At 39.2% G+C, this 17,683-nt stretch overlaps 1 protein-coding gene across 6 annotated transcripts in view; it reads left to right on the forward strand.

The window, feature by feature from the left end:
• Syne1 (spectrin repeat containing nuclear envelope protein 1) overlaps positions 1 to 17,683 on the forward strand; it is a 421,786-nt gene that overhangs the window by 204,600 nt on the left and 199,503 nt on the right. For 4 of the 6 annotated variants that reach the window (XM_076858120.2, XM_076858112.2, XM_076858113.2 and 1 more), the window contains 8 exons: positions 2,901 to 3,257; positions 7,007 to 7,143; positions 7,665 to 7,842; positions 10,043 to 10,225; positions 13,195 to 13,338; positions 13,692 to 13,847; positions 15,266 to 15,430; positions 16,816 to 16,988. In XM_076858120.2, coding sequence (XP_076714235.2) covers positions 2,901 to 3,257; positions 7,007 to 7,143; positions 7,665 to 7,842; positions 10,043 to 10,225; positions 13,195 to 13,338; positions 13,692 to 13,847; positions 15,266 to 15,430; positions 16,816 to 16,988 — 1,493 coding nt within the window. Of the gene's footprint in view, positions 1 to 2,900; positions 3,258 to 7,006; positions 7,144 to 7,664; positions 7,843 to 10,042; positions 10,226 to 13,194; positions 13,339 to 13,691; positions 13,848 to 15,265; positions 15,431 to 16,815; positions 16,989 to 17,683 lie in introns of those variants that run through there. The other 2 variants (XM_076858114.2, XM_076858116.2) reach the window with 2 other exon arrangements.

Below are 17,683 nucleotides of genomic sequence, written 5' to 3' on the forward strand. Positions count from 1 at the left end.
GCAAAACCAACGTGATAAGACCTCACGCTGCTTCATGTAGTGCAGGCTCAGGATCAGAGACCAGGGCTGAGCCTGCCTCTCCTGATTTTCTAGCTGTGTCTTTAGACAAGTTACTTTGAGAAATGTCCTCAAATCTCTTAATTGGTTAAAAAAGAAGAAGAAAATAGAACCTGCCTCACATAGTTGTTTTAGGGACTAATTAGATGATGCATATAAAACATTTGTTATCATGCCCAGCACACAGAGCATACTCAATAAGAAAATCCAGTGATTTGGCAAATTGGCTATGGGGTGACAAGGTGGGAAGGGTCAGGGTGAAGGTCAAATCTTTATCTAGAGTTAATAGAGCTGTTGCCCCCTAGGACAAATTGGTACATGGACAGGAGCCTGGTCGTAGAAGGGGAGACAAGAGGAATTCAAGGAGGTACAGCTGGAATGTGAACTGCCATGTGGGAGTAAAGCCTAGAAGGCAGTAGAATGAATATTCAGGAAGCTGGGCTGAAGACAGTGTGGGAAACTGTGAGCCTACAGCTGGGAGTTGAAGTCCCCAGAGTGGGTGAAACCAACTCCAGTGTATGTGGCAAAGAGAATAGTAGCCACAGAACCAAAGTCTGGGTATACCAAGGCTTCAGGGGCCATAGAACAAAAGAAGTTTAAAGGGAGAAAGAAAAGGAGAGGAGACAGGGGAGTAGGGGGCCCTGGTATCACTGAGAACCCATTGGAGGAGCTATCACAGAAAGCAAGAGGCTGCCATTGAGAAAAAGGCTGAAGAGAGCCTGCTGGATTGGACAGCTGGACTCTGGCACCCGCCCCAAGAGCCATTTCCACAGCAAGGCAAGGTGAGGAACCAGATCATGTGATTTAGGAGTGAATGGCAGGTATGAAGAAGAAATACTAAATATGAACTAATGTTTTGAAAAGTTAGTTTGAAAAAGTAAGATAACCCTTTGACAAAGGCTGCCTTTTGGATCGCAAAAGGCCCACTGTCTCTCTTTCCCTCTCTCTTAAAAAAGGCATTACAAAAATGCTTCCAAAAACATAGGAAATACAGAAGGAATTGGCAGAAAGCAATTGGGATTTGGGAAGGAGAAAATGAAGCCTGTCAGAGACTGCCCCTCAGAAGGTCAGGTCGGGCCTCAGTCTAGGTGGGTTGCGGTTCAAGAGACCTCAGAGGAAGTAAAGCAGCTCCTCTGTCCTTGGGTGCCATGGCCAGCCCATTCCTGGAGTGACCACCTAGAAGAGCAACTCCGAGGCCCAGTGTGTACCAGATGAAGGCGTGAATGCACATGTGTGTGTGTGCAGGTACTGCTTTTAAAGGACCCAAATACCAGACAAGAAGATATACCTACAAACCATTCCAAATTTATAATAAGGTATCCTTATTCAAAATCTGGATGAGCACATTGGTGATTTGCAAATATTGAAATGACCTACTTTTCATGCCAAAGAAAACTGGTATAATGCCATAGAATATCTTAGGAAAACTATTTTTGATAGTTGATACTCTCTGAACTCCAAATTTGAAATTGCGTACAAAGGCAAATTATTGTAAGTTTTTAAATCTATGTGTTAGACATAGCATTTTTAAATTTTCCTTTATTGAATCACTAATTACTATACACACTGATAAACAGAAATAGGTTTTAGAATCTCTCGCCAAGAAAGGCCAATTATATACGTTAAATGCTGTCTGTAAAGACACATTTACACATGTATAAAAATCATCTTTCGTGTGATGATTGTGCTTTGGACCATTGTATAACTAAGCACTTTCAAATGATCTATGCTGAAATATGGCCCTGTTGCATGTAATTGTGAGAAGATAGATTTATTTCAAGCTAACTAAATTAAATGCAAACTATGCTATACTGACTAGATAAGACATGCTTTATGCTTAACAATTTATGAAGCATGCATAATATTTAACTGTAAATTTTCTTTATTTATTAATTACTAATTGATTTTCTCCTTGAAGATTTTGTTCCTAATAATTATTTTTGTCTTCTATGTAATGCAAGAATGAAGTCATGATTTTCTATTAATGGAAACAAAATCTTGGCATTAGCAATAGATATGTAAATATATAAATACTAGATGGTTTATATATTTGAATATATATGAATACTAGTTTAAAAACTCTAGTCAAAAAACTCCCAGAAAGAAATGCCACTATTTGTCTATTTAACAGTGCATATCTGAATCTTATTGTACTTTAGAGTATTCATGCATTAAGACTGTAAACTATATCTAGATAGTTAAATTTCTAGTAAGATTCTTTTCAAAGTGAAAATGACAGCAATAAATGATCCCAATCTAGAGGTCACTTAAAACTTTCCATTCTGCCAAGTCTGTGAAGTTTTCATTTTAGTTGCTATAAATTGTTTGCTGAAGGTTCTGAAGTATTTGCAGTTGAGTGAGGCTCATTGTTTTGCTCTGAGGGGTCAGCTTGATTCCTGGTACAATAGCAATGTGATTTAAGCCACCAACTTGTGGAAGAAAGTGGAAATGGAATAGAGCAGAACACAGGTCTGCTGCCCATGTTCGTCTGCTTAGCAAAAGTATGGATTCAATTATTTGCAGGAGCAGTACACCACGGGCCCATATTTAAATCACTATCAAAACATTTCCATATACTTAAACAATGCCTGAGTTCAGGGGCCTGTTTAGTCTGCTTCAGGATGTTACGGCTTCCTGGGTTATTCTGCCACAAGCCTGGGCACTCACAGTGCCAATTCCCTGCTATTATAACTTGGGAATGGGTGCATGTGTGGATTCTGGTTCCTTGTGCACACTTGCTCAAACTTCCTAGCAGGACAGAGTTCCCCTCTGCACACATTTGAAAACTTGCAGCCCAAGTGACTCACGGCCTCCTTGGTTTCCATGGCGATATTCCATTACAGGAGCTGATAGATTCCAGAGAGATTGGTGCAGGCCGCCTGAGCAGAGTGGAGTCGCTGGCCCCTGAAGTGAAACAGAACACAGCTGCCAGTGGGTGTGAGCTCATGCAGACGGAGATGCAGGCCCTGCGCGCCGACTGGAAGCAGTGGGAAGACAGTGCGCTCCAAACCCGGAGCGGCCTGGAGAACCTGGTCAGTCAAATGGCCCTTTCGGAGCAGGAGTTCTCAGGCCAGGTGGCCCAACTGGAGCAGGCCCTGGAGCAGTTCGGTGCCCTTCTGAAAACCTGGGCCGAGCAGTTAGCCCTCCTGGAAGGCAAGAACACGGACAAGGAGATAGTGGAATCCTGGCACAAAGGACAAGTAAGTTGGTTTCTGGTTTTTCATTGGTGGTTATGCTAAATAAATAAATAAATAAAAATTTAAAGAATCCTATTTTTTTGGCTCTTAGGATTGCTAAAAAGAAAAGTTTTCACTAACTAAAACCATGCAATATTCAGACTTGGAAGAAGTATTTATCTGAATAAAATTGCCAAGTCTGATCTTCTTCCTTTTCTCACAAATCAAACTTTGGTAAAAATTAACATGTCGGGGAGAAGAAGCTATGTTTCCTGTAGAAAACATTATAACTAAATGGAGACAATTTACTTCCCGGCGTATGGTGTAAGAGCGTGTAATCCTGTATGAGGCACTCGGTCTGAAAAATGGCCTGTGGGCAGAGGCATAAATAGACAGAGTCATACTGTTTTCCTGCCAGTTAACCATTGCAAACAACTAAACAATTGAGTTTATAGCTTTGAAGACACATTTAGTAGTCTACTAGAGCACAACTAATGGTTTTGACCCTGATTAGCTCTCCTCTGTGTGGTTTTGACAGCTGTACTTGAAATTAGCCTGTTAACACACGTTAACCCCACTCTTCTGTCAGGCTCCGGGTCGCCTTCCTGTTTTTTTTTGTTTTTTTTTTTTAAACAAATGGCAGCTCTTTCAAATTGTGAGAAAGAGAAGCAGGAAAGGAATAGAGAAGAATGGGAAGCAGCTCAAAATCCTCTCCTTTTCTGTGACTGTTCAGACTTAACTTTGAAAGCCTCTTCAATATTTGTAGTTTTATAAAGCTCTGAATCATGGCTGGTCTTACAAGGAAGTCTAGTGAAGTAAACTTCTCTGCTTCTATTTATGTTACAATCATTTCAAAATAGCTTGGACCAGTAAGAAAGTCATGTCGTATTTCAAGCATTGTCTTTGTTTTAAATCAAGCAGTTGAAGCAAGTAAGACTCACCAGAAATTAAACTTCATAATCATCTCTTTATTCTAGTTTGTTTATAATGTTTCTAAGTGTTATGGTTTTGTTTTGGAGGTTTTTTTTTTTTTTTTTTTTTTTGGATGCCTTTTTTGACCTTTAGATTTGTGCAACAGAATGAAGCATAGTAGTAATCCATTCAGCAGAACAAGGAAAAAGAAGTTGTAATTGCTCCATGTGATCTGATAGGAACATATCAATTATATTGTTTTGATTCCTTTTTGTGTCCTTTTCTTTCCATTCTTGTTCCATTTACTATTATTTATTAAACTGATACTATTACTGGAAAAATAAATGACAGATATAAAAATACATATGATAATGCAACAATAAATGTGGGTTTTCAGTTTTACTAACAAAGATGACAGCCTTCTGCTTAGGTCTGTATCTACCTTTGGCTCCAGAGCTAATGTTTTTGAGGTAAATAGTACACTGACAGACATTCATATCTTATTTCTAATAATAACATTTTACTTAAAAGTGGAAATAACACTTTGATTATGATGAATGTGTAGGAAAATGTTTGTAAAACATATTTTCTAGGGTTCTTATGTCATCGTTTTGCTGTGAGACCTCTTTATTGCTGACAATGACAATAATCACAAACCTTCTCAAGTATTTCACATAAGTAAATAGTGGTATTTAAGAAATCCTTTAAAACATAAAAACAAGTATCAATAAAATATATAATACAGTGTTGCAATGTATCATGTTCATTGTGTTTGCAAAACTCATTGATTTAAAAATATATTGGTTTGCTAGTGTTGGAAATAACAGCAATTTTCTTTAGCTGTACAAAGAGGAAATATAATTTGAAATTTACCTGACTCAGATATAACTTGATGCAGTATTTATATAATCAGAGGCTCCACTGGAAAATTTTCATTAAGGATGAAAGCATGGACTTTTTTTTTTTTTTTTGATGGTGCTAGGGTTTGAACCCAGGGCCTTGTACATACAAGGCAAGCCCTCTACCAACTGAGCTATATCCCCAGCCAGCATGAACATTTTTTAAATGTGAAGTTTTAGCCCAAAGATTTTCACTTTTCATGTCACCCAATATATAAGTGGCTGACTTGAATCTCAATGTTCTTGCTTTTTTTTTTTGGCTAGGTGGTAATTTTTTTTTTTTTAGTTCTTACAATATTCTCCCTTACATAAAATGTGAACATTTGGAGTTTCAGAGAGAAACTGGTTACTTTTGTGAATTTTGTAAATAAAAATGTTTTAAACGCTCTACTCCAGTCACTGAGCTAAATAAAGAGTGGACAAACCGAGAGAACCCACAGTGCAGGTGAAAAGACAAACAGGTACAAAATCAGTGGGGACCCTCGTTGTAACTAGTGCCCCTGAGGTGCTGTGTATCCTCAGATGAGAAATTCCAGGAGGCAGGAAGGAGTGCAGAGCATCCCTAGAGGAGCGGGGACTTGAGCTGAATCCTAAGGTCTGAGTACAACCTGCCTAGATAGGAAGGTGGGGGAACAGTCCCAAGATGCAGACTTTTACAAAGAGGTAACAAGATCTGGGAAAGGAAACCAGAGAACGGGAATGGAATTAGTAGTACATTGTGAATTTCCAGAATGAAATGATGAAGATGTAAAAGGAGTGAGTGATTGAAGGGACTCAGGTGCCACCAGAGCATCGCTGGCATGGAGTGAGAGGAGGGGACAGATGTGGGAAAGGCCAAGAGGATCCTTAGACATCTCATGCACAGCAGGGGGAAGACAATGGTACCCTTTACCAGGATGAGGCTGCAGCCTAGACCTGGTCTGTTGATGAGGGATGCGATTTCTCTACAGATCTGGATCATCTCAGTAAATATCTTTGTATAAAAATAACATCTGGGCCATCTCAATAAATATCTCTGAGGATCATAAGAGTAACAGCAACACTATTTGAGTCATTACTCATCTGTTGGTCCTTCCTCCTTGACTTATTTTAGCTTTTTATTTTTCATAACCACTATCCACTTAGTCTCATCTAAATATCCAGGAATCATTTTCCCACTAATTTTGCTAATTAGGCGTCTATCAGTATGCCAGGAATTGTGATAAGTATTTGACACTCATGAGCTCATTTGCTCCTGGGACAGCCCTATAAGAGGAATGCTGTAATTGCAAATCATCCTGCATTACCAAGTGACCATGGTTTTGATTTCACAGTTGTACTCATCAAGCCCTGAGACTTTATTTTGAATTAAGTACACACAGTACTGTGATTTTCCACATCTCTCTCTCATCAATTGAATTTTGAAGTCTTCCTTTATTTATTGGAGGAAAGGTACCCAAGAATCCAGGAAAATGCTGGACACATAATAGACTCTAAGAATGAAACTAGGAGATGAATGAACTGCTAGTTTAGTTAGACCTATGGATTATAAAGAATTCTGAATGTCAATTAATTGTATGTACTCCATAAAATCAATTACTAGATATATTGCTAATCTAAAATAAGTGTTGCTTTCTTCAAACTGATCTTTCTTTACTTTTAAATAATATACACATCCCCTAATGATGTAGCCAGACCATTTTTAATAATTTAGGATATTTTTTCTTTTTCTTATCTCAATTTGAGTCATTTGACCACTTAAACTTTTGATTATTTTACATTTGATGCTGAAGTATATATTGTGGCTAGAAAAGAATACAGGTGGAGTCCTACAAATAGGCCTCACTTCTTTACTGAATTTATTGTATTATTTTGTTCCTCACTAATAATTTATATGATTTAAATCACTAATAATGATTTGTGCATGCATAATGTGAGGATATGGAAATTGCCTAATTTAAATGCTTGTTTTTTCTCTCTCAGGAAATCCTAGATGCTCTACAAAAAGCAGAGCCCACAACCGAGGATCTCAAGTCTCAGCTTAATGAACTTTGTCGATTTTCCAGTGACCTGAGTACTTACAGTGGGAAAGTTTCTGGCTTGATTAAAGAATATAACTGGTGAGCAAGAACCTTCCAGGTGTTCAAAATATTTTGTTTTTATTTTCTCTAATGTCTCACTATACTGCCTGGGCTGGTCTTAAATTCCTGGCTCTCACGAGATCCTCCTGCCTTAGCCTCAGGAGGAAGTGGGACAACAGGCACCATCACCAACTCAGCTTCACAATATTTTTATACAAAGTTAGAGCTAAACTGAGCATGGTGGCACATGCTTGTAGTCCCAGCTACTATATTTCAGCTGAGGTGGAAGATCACATGAGCTCATGAGTTTAAGATCAGCCTGGACAACATAGTGAGACCCCATCTCAAAAAGAAAAAAAAAAAAGTAAAGAAGAAAGAAAGAGAAAACTTAAACCAAGTAGAAGCTATTTTAAGTGTGATTTCAATAATAATTTTAGTTAAGCATAAAATACATTACTAAAAGAAATAAATGTATATTCTAAGAACTCAATTCTATCAAATATTGTTTTAATCAATTTTATCATTTTCCTTTTCATTCAATTTTCAAATCATTTTTTCAGTCTTTGTTTGCAAGCATCCAAGGGCTGCCAGAATAAAGAACAGATTTTGCAGCAAAGGTTTAGAAAAGCCTTCCGGGATTTCCAGCAGTGGTTGGTTAATGCAAAGGTCACTACCGCCAAATGTTTTGATATACCTCAGAATATTAGTGAAGTGATGACAAGTCTTCAGAAAATACAGGTAAGAATTTATCTGTTAATTCTAATAAGAGTGGTTAATTAGATTAGAAACGTGCCTTGCATATGAAAGTTTTGCTTAACAAAATCAAATTTCAAATAAATGCTTGACTTGAAACAAGGGAAAAGAAACTAGTCCATTTATATTCATAAATGCATGCTGTTTGATGTATTAGTGAGAGGTTAGGAGATAATCAAAGCTCTTATATGCAATGAGCAATGAGCCTGTACATTCCAAGTGGATTTTTGCATTCAATTTTCACTCCAACCACATTAGGAACTGTGAGGTTCTTATGGTTCTTATTTCCAATATACAAATAGGGTCGAAGAGTTTTAATGGAGTCACAGAACTGATGTGTAAAACAGCAATAGTTACAGCTGGATGTTGCTTGAGTTTGGAGGTGTTTTTGTTTTTGTTTTTCCCAGTCTTCCTTCAAATAACTTCAACTTTGTGGTGCCATCTCACACTCCACCTTCAACCCCAACATTTTTTATACACAGTAACATTGTTTTTGCATGTCTGATTTTTCTGATTACAAACAGTCTTGAGTGATTGCTTATGAAATTTGAGTGTTTTTTTTCCTCCAGAGAGGGCATATGTACATAGAAAACCACGTGTAAGTGCCCACAGATGAAGTTTCTTTGCTGGAAGCAATCTCTGAAGTAGTCCTGTCCATATACATTTGACTCTTTAATTTTTTTGTTCATAATATAATGATTGATAACCTTGCTTTGAAAATTTTCCCCATTGAAAATTCTTTCAGTTTTTCTCCAAGCTAGGGAGTAGAATCTTCAAGCATCAATTACCAACTTGCCTGTGCTGGAGAAACTCAGTATAATTTTTGAGGCCAGGCTTTTCTCTGACCCAGTCCCATGGATGGGGGTAGTACCTCCATTAAAACAGTCATTCTGGTAAGGTTCTATATAAGTTGATTTTTCATGACTATAATGATATGCCTGAGGTAGGCTACTTTGTAAATAAAAGAGGCTTATTGTGCTCACAGTTCTGAAGGTTCATGGTCATGGCAGTGGTGTCAGCTCAGCTCTAAGTGAGGATCTCATGGCAATGGCACCACAATGGCAGGAGCACATGGAAGAACAAGAGACCTTATCATCAGACAGGAAACCAAAGAGACTAGGAAGAAGCCAGGCTTGCCCCTTAAGAATAATCTTCTTCTGAGAACTAACTCTGGATCCCAAGAGAACAAACTGAATTTCCCCAAGGCCTGTCCCCAGGGACCTAAGTACTTTGCAATAGGCTCACCTCCTAATATTGCCACACCAAGGTTCAAGCTTCCAATACAGGATCCTTGGAAGATAAACTACACCCAAATTATAACAAGCCTCTTTCATCAAAATCCGCAATACGGAACATCCATGCTTCGGTTTCTTGCTAGAATAAATAACCTTGAGCTTATGCTTTCCATGACTTTTCCATTGCATAAAATATTATGCAACATTTTCACCTGAAAATGTCAATGCCTATTTACTGTATAATGTAGAGTTTTTGTTTATTTAGGATGAGATCCTTCCTTGGATCCAGCCACATCATGGGAAAAGTACATGCTGTGGCCACATTGTTGAGTTACTCTTGGCATTATGCCATTGACTTGTCCTTCATAAAGACAATCCTATAAATTACTCTGCTGTTCTCTTTTTATAAACTGCTAATAATGGTGCCATTTACTCCATGTAACAGTGTTTACTTCATTAAGATTCCCAGGGAAATTCATCTGCTGTTTCTTTCTAGGAACAGCTGTGCTTCTGCTGAGCAGATGGTTTGTATTGCACAGGTCCTGTGAGTCCAGTCCTGTACCTGGTTGTGTTTACTCTTGTTTTGGAAGCTAGGATGCTCAGAGTCAAAATCATAATCAAGCTCCACCAATTACACAGAACTACAGGGCATTATTTTGTAAAGTAAACTTAGCCAGAGATTATTTTGCAACTCTTATTTTCTCCTGATCCTCATTTCCTCTCATTTATTTTTTTTTATTTAATAGTTCATAGTTCATAAGATATCTCACAACCTTTTTGGAATAAGCCAGAATTTATATTAATAAATAAAATACCTTACAACTTGACAATTAAGGAAACCTAGGTTACTTAGCATATGAAAATAGTGTATTTCTTCTCTTTACACTAAGATATACATGGAAAAAAATCAAAGAATTTTAAAATATAGCATATTTTGCTTTTCTTTCTAGGAGTTTTCGTCAGAAAGTGAAAATGGGCAGCATAAGCTGAACACAATGCTGTCAAAGGGAGAACTTCTGAGTGCTCTGCTGACCGAAGAGAAAGCAAAAAGTGTCCAGGCCAAGGTTGAAACTGCAAAAGAAGATTGGAAGAGCTTTCATTCAAACCTCCACCAAAAGGAATCTGCCTTGGAGGTATGATATGGCTAACCACACGGTCCTGTTTGTTGTCAGTTAAAACATAGTTTCAATGAGTCCAAGGACCTTGTCAATTATTGTAGTCACCGCTCTTTGAATATTGATGGACAACTGAATAGCTCTAAGACAGCTCGGTGCTGGAAGTGTGAGCAACCCTGAGGAATGAGGTGGCTTCTTGCACGGTAGGGCCTCTCACCACAAACTTGCCCAAGCACATTCACAAGGGAACATTTAAGCGCAGTACTGAATGTTTCATTTGAAGTAACTCAAATTGGGGAGATATCCTTTATGGCTACAAAATGCTAGTTATGAGAGAATGTAACTTATGCAAGTATCAGGTAGTAGGGTTTTTAGGGGTTAAGTGTGCAAAGAGAGAAAGTTGATGCCCTTTCATTTTCTACAGAGACCATTTATTATAAGCACAGGTTTCTCACTGCCACAGTGCAGGGGTTTTGTTCTTCTATGATCATCTATTTAACATACCAACTCTTCTCTCAAGGAAAATACGCAGAGGCATGGAGAAGAGAACATCTTTCCCTTTTAAAACAATACTTCCTGGAAAAATAGATCCTGAATGTAATCATGACCATAATTAGTGGGGCAGGAAAAAGTAATCGTAGAGAACTACTATTCAGGGAGAGAGAGTGAGTATTTCCTTGATCCTCTCCTAACGCAGGAACCCGAGGCTAACAGCTGCCTTTCTTCCATCGCAGGCCTCATTCGATTACTAGAGTGGCAGCCATTGTGCAGTGCCTGAAATTCTACCACTAACCCTGTAGGAATCCTTAGTATAATGTGCCCTGAGCTCTGGAGCATCCACGGTGATTGCAAAATTACCTTGTTCAAGAGAAAAGAGGAAGAGGAGGAGAAGGGCCTGTCTCCTTAATCTGCCTCTCTTCGTGATGGGTGTAACTCTTTGATTTAGTCCATGCCTCCCTTCCTCTCTCCCTTCTGTCCTATTAGGAATATATATATATATATATATATATATATATATATATATATATATATAAATAATGACTATGATAAGCCAGGCACTGTGTGGCTGAGAGGGCCAATCTGTTGCCTTGCCTCAGAGAGTTTACTTTCTGGAAGGGTAACAGCCCCAAAAGAGCTATTTGTAATCTAATATAGGCATGTTCAGGGGTAGAAGTCACTAATAGACAGATGCCACTAACTATTTAGAGAAGTCAAGGAAGGTGTCCGGAGAGGTGACATTTAAACAGAATACTGATGGCCAAGCATTCTTTGAATTTGCCACAGTGGGCATGAATTCCACCTAGAAGGAATTGAATGCACAGGGCCCAAGTGCCATGAGTGCCAACAATGAATGGGGGATGTTGAGAAGTCCGATACTGATGTGAAATTTTACAGCAACAACAAAGATAAAACAGGAGACAAAGATTAGGGCCAGACAGTGAAATATCTTTTGTACTAAGCAGTTTGATCTTGACTCTTGACTAGAGTTCCTTATCTGAACCCAGACAGTTTTCCTAAGAATAAAACCTAACATCCTATTGTAGGGCATAGGAAGAAAACAAATTCATTCCATAAAATGGATGTTTTGGGGCACTGAGACTTAATTTGCTCCTAGAACCTGGTCGAGAAAGGCTGAGTCAGCAATCTGCAGGTCTTTAAGCTAGAGATAAACTTGTTAGCTCACTGAGCACAGCCTAGACCAGATGGGGAATAGTTAGTAGCTGGAAGACCAAAGAAAGCTTTTCATAATGGTCCAGAAAAAAGAAATGAGGGAACAAATTAAGGAAATAATAATAGGATGGCAAATTCACCCCCAAGGTAAAGCTCAACAGGATTTGGTTGTTAATTATACAAGGGGTATATGGAAGAAGTTAAGTTTGAATCCTCAGTTTCTAGAATGCATGGATGATGATGCCATCAACTGAGACATGATTATGGAAAGGATAATAATTCATTCAATTTAGTTTACATTAAATTTGGTGTGCCTGTAAGACATTCAACTATTAATGTCTTAACTTTCCAGACTATTCCCATAGCCTACCCATCTCCCTCAGAGGTGAGTATAGAGACGCCAGTGTCCCCTCACAGTAGATATCCCAGGCTGGCACAGATGGGGCCTAGGGCATTCTTCCACAGGCTCTGTTAGTCTGTACTACTTAGGTGTTTCAGCTAACTTTATGGACTTGCTTTTGGACAAAACTATCCCAAAGTGCTGATTTAATTTTTAAACTCTCTAATTGGTTCACATAGTAGTATAAACAACATTAAAATTCACATCAATTTAGCACTTTATAAGTAATGGACAGCAGATACAGACATCTTTGCTAATGTGAAATGGAACCGTAATGACATGCTATTAACTTTTGGGCTAATAGTTTCCTCACAGACCCTCTATGAGTACTTACAACATTCTTACATAAGAAGCACACCATACTATTTGGTATTTTGTCTTTTGAAATCAGAATAAACTTTACTGAGAACATAAGAAACATGTAAACTAGATTGATAGATAGATAGATAGATAGATAGATAGATAGATAGATAGATGATAGATGATTTATACTTCTACAGGGTACCATGGTATGTCCTGGGAAGTACAAGGCACAGATTCTCCCTTCCCAGGATTCATAAGTTAGGCATGGAGACCAGACAGTCTGCAGCAGGTGAAAATCACAGTGCAGCCAGTCTATGATAAAAATCTGTGACCACTGGGATAAAAACAAATGCCTAGAAGTGAGAAGGTGGTGTGATCTCTTGGGTTTTGCTCAGAAAAGTTATAGAAACATATATTTTAAGCAGTAGAACTATAGAAAGTTCTTAAAGGATGTTCAGAAATTATACTGGTATCAACGTGAAGAACAAAACATCCCAGAAGCAGGAAACATGGGCAGTAGGGGTGGTTCCAAAGGAAGCAGGCTTTGAATTGCAAATAAAGAAGTTAGTGCTTGACTTTTGTTTGCTTTGCCCCTGATACTAAAACCCTGCAGAATCTAAAGATCCAAATGAAGGACTTTGAGGTAAGCGCAGAACCTGTGCAGACCTGGCTGAGTAAGACTGAGAAGCTGGTCCAGGAAAGCAGCAGCCGCCTCTACGATCTGCCAGCCAAGAGGAGGGAGCAGCAGAAGCTCCAGGTGATGAGACCTGATCCCTTGGAGAGCATCTTTGTCCCTTCCTCTGTCCACCAGGCCTGCGTTCAGATGCATGCTGGGCACCCTGGAGTTAGACTATGCCACCTTGAGATGTAGTCTGTCCCTCCCCTCTTTATGACAGATATTATATGTTTTCCTCCTTTCCTTTGAGGTTTGATTTGTTTCCTTCCCCCATGGTGCTCCACTTGTGTGTAGCTTGGAGATACAAAGGCCTTCAGGTGACGCTGATCGCTTGACAATGTTTATTTCCATGTTCTGTGGTCTAGAGCTCCGTCCGTCCATCTGCCGTGTGCTTTCCCTCAGCCTCTGAATGGTAACTTGCTTGTGCTTTTCAGTCTGTCCTTGAGGAAATTCACTGCTACCAGCCTCAGCTCAACAGGCTGAAAGAGAAAGCTCAGCAGCTGTGGGAAGGACAAGCTGCCAGCAGGAGCTTTATGCACAGAGTGTCGCAGCTGTCTTCTCAGTATCTAGCGCTAAGCAATCTAACCAAGGTAATGCCTGCCGTGTGCTCTGTGTGAGTGCCATAGCGATGTTGGTGTTGCAGGTTGGAGCTGTGCAGGGCGTCCATCTGACTCGCCTAAGGAGGGCATTTCCAACTCAGCAGTAAGACATGCAAGAGCCATCTCCCCAGGCTTGCAATCCAAGTGCATCATGTGTTCTGTGCCTCTTAGGGTGGTTCTCTGAAAACATCAAGGGAGGTTTCAAAGACCCAAGAGAATTCCTATCCCCACAAATGCCCCAAATACTTCATTTTTGTTCCTGAAATGATTTGTTCTTCAGGGCTTTGATTTTGGAGACTCAGGACATACACATAAGGCACAAGTCAGAATTTTTGTTCCAAAACATCTTGAATTAAATTCCATTAGCAAAAAAAAAAGGACTCAAAGCAGTTGAAATTTTATTACTCAATGTAACGAGTTGGGAATAATCTTTTTTGTTTGCCTAAATTCCACATATTCATTATATAGTAGTCAAAGGTATATGGATTGAGAGTTTCAGTTCAGTTTCTAAAGCAGAGTTCAGAATTGTCAGTGATTTATATAACTGATTAAATATCTTTAACTAGCTTAGAAAAAAGGTAAATGGGACCCCCTAGGGCACCTTGAGAGCAGTCAACCAGCATGATGCAAACCCATTCACACTGCTGCAGGCCTGCCTTGGCCTCACTATTAAGTAAACTTACTTAAATAATTTGAGTTTGATAATTTAAGTCTTCAATTTTCATTATTTCTAATTTAATTTAATTTCATAATTTAAGTCTTCAATTTTCAAATATTTCTATCATTGAGATAGTCACACTGATATATTCTACATTTATACTCATATTTACTCTATGAATAAGTCCCTTTTTATTTTTTCAAGAATCAGGTACATGCCTAAAATTAGAATGAAGATGAACAACTTTTATTCATTTGTATTTACTTAGATATTAACAGGCAGTAAGTATTTGCTTTAAGAACTCTATCCTAGCCTTATAAAGTCTATACTATGTTGGATATGACCTATAATTAAATAAAAAACATGAGTAGTCTCAGCTTTCAAATTTAGGTCTATTTATTATACCTTATATACATGTATTAAAATATCACTCTGTAAATATGTGCAATTATTATGTCTCAACTAAAATATATTTTATTTTATACACACACACACACACACACACACACACACATATATATATATATATATATATAAAATTCAGAAATACTGCGAAATCTCAGGCAGTTATTCTTTAAAACTGAAACAATGTATGTCAATGGGAGTAGGTGGTTTCATTTGAGCCAAATGTGATAAACAAAAGCTGAAGACTACTATGATGAGGTATTAGGAAGAAATTCCATCAATTAAAGAAAGGTTTGGGCTGTGTAGTGTGGGGAGTTGAGTGAAAACCTGTCTCTGTCTTTCCCAGGAGAAAGTGTCGAGACTAGACAGAATCGTTGCAGAGCACAATCAGTTCTCCCTCGGGGTTAAAGAGTTGCAAGACTGGATGACAGACACCGTTCACGTGCTGGATTCTTACTGTCACCCAACATCCGACAAAAGTGTGTTGGACAGCAGGATGCTCAAACTTGAGGTGTGCATTTTAAGAGATCTCCGACTTGCAGAATTTGTTTTTCTCAAAATTTCTCAAGTTTCCTTCTACCTCGTCTGATTAGATCACTCTGTCTCTAATAGAAGTCTCAGAATATTTTGTGGGTGTGATACCATTTGCTTATTATGATCATGCCCAAGCATTCATGCATCATTTGACCCTAGATGTATTTGCCTAAAAATGCTTAACAAAATACAAAATAAAACCTAATGTGGCGGCTTGCTCCATATCCAGTTAAGAAGTAGTTTAAAATTACATGACCCATTTATTTTAAGAAAATATTTCAGTGAAACTTTTTAGAGGGCAAAACACTGTCCACCTTATTCAACTCATTTACCTGCCTGTGTCCGTTAGTCTACTCTTCTCCTATCCTAAGGTATCAGTTCTATGTAGCATTTGTGATGAAAACAATTAACCTACCTTCATTCATAGTCATACCTTTCATTCATATCCCCTGGGCGCCTTGCCGAAGACTGGCACTGTGTCCTGACACCAAGGAATCAGACATGAGTAAGATATGTCCTTTGTCCTCAGGAATCTCATTGAGACTGAGGTTGAAATGCAGGGGACAATAACAGATGGGGATGTGTGTATGGGTGTCATGGACACTCAGGTGTGGAACTATGCAAGGCGGAGAGAGCTGAGAGGTGGAGTAGGTTTCTTAGAAAATCAGGTTCCTACTCAAGTTTTTAAGAATCCTGGAGGGAGTTATCCTGGCAAAGGTGATTGAATGGAGATTTGAGAATGGCACCAGGGAGGTGGCAAGTATGAGCAAGAGAAAGAGCCAAGGTGACATAAGAAGTTGGTAGCAGTCCCTTCTTGCTGTAGCAGACTCAGGGGCCATGAGAGGCTGAACCAGGACTGGGGCAGGGAGGGTTGTGAAAATCCAGACAAAGAGCAGAGAAGAAGCTTTGCCTTTGGATGACACTACCAACTTTATAACTTTGAATTAAAACTTCCTTCTCACATGAGAAAGAATAAGGCTTATGAAGAACTTGGAGCCCAGAATCTATTTCTATAGAAGTGTGTGTTAGAATCTCAACATTTATAAGCTCTGCATCCTGTGACCTTTGAGAATTCATGGATGCTACTGAAATACAGACTTCCTTCCCCTTGTTAAAACCAGGAACATAAAACGTCAGTGGAAGGAAGGGATAATTCAGAGAAAAATCAAAACCTGCAATGCCCAGGCCACTTAGAGACCAGCAGGTATCTGGTGACTGGCTCCTGGCACTCACCAGCAACTGACTTCCCATGGGGCCTTCATGGCATAGTTGCATATGCCACTTTCAGGAGCTCTGAAATATTTGAAGCCGTTGCATATTTAACATGAAAATGACAAGGGGATTCTGTATTTGTTTCTACAGGCTCTGCTATCAGTGAAACAGGAAAAAGAGATTCAGATAAAAATGATAGTGACCAGGGGGGAATATGTCCTGCAGAACACTTCTCCAGAAGGCGTTCCTGCCATCCAGCAGCAGCTGCAGGCTGTGAAGGAGAGGTGGGCATCCCTCTTGTCTGCAGCAATTCGTTGTAAAAGGTAAGTAAAACTACACCCAAGCGCTGGCAAGCCTTACTGAAGGATCAGCTTAATGTTTCAATAACAGGCTGTCCTGTGACTCCTGCCCCTTCCTCCCTCCCTCCCTCCCTCCTTTACTTCCTCCTTTCCTTCTATCTTTCCCCTCCCCTTACCCTTTTTTCCTTCTCTCTCTCTTCTTATAGCAAAAGAAACTAGCAAGTATACCTTGCATTTATGTTGAACTACAGTACTATGACAACATTTTAATATAACTAAAAAGGCATGTTTCTTTTTGTTATCATTGTTTGCTGTTTAAAATAAAAAATAAGCGCTTTATAATAGAGAAATACTTTGATTAAAACTAAGTATTTATGAGGGAGATGACCCCTGGAGATACCAGCTGGGAGTGGGAAAGAAAGTCAAGTAAGGGAGGCAGGCATTAAAGGGTGTATTATCCAACAGGTTGCCCTGTGGGTCACCAGGAACTCACCTGGCTGGGTGACACAGGGAACTGATGCACAGCATGTGCCTCAGAGTCATCCCACCCAAAGGCACAAGAGCAGAGGCGTTTGCAGACACACTCCCATGAGTCAAAAGGGTGGAGGAGGGCTGGCCCCAGGGCGACAGTCCCCTGGCACTCCTCATCTGCAGTGCCTTCACTCTGAGGGTGGATCAGGGGTGAGAGAACATCCTAAGGCTGAGAGAGCTAGGGACTG

Source organism: Callospermophilus lateralis, chromosome 6 (assembly GCF_048772815.1).
Source record: "Callospermophilus lateralis isolate mCalLat2 chromosome 6, mCalLat2.hap1, whole genome shotgun sequence".
NCBI classification, from domain to species: Eukaryota; Metazoa; Chordata; class Mammalia; order Rodentia; family Sciuridae; genus Callospermophilus; species Callospermophilus lateralis.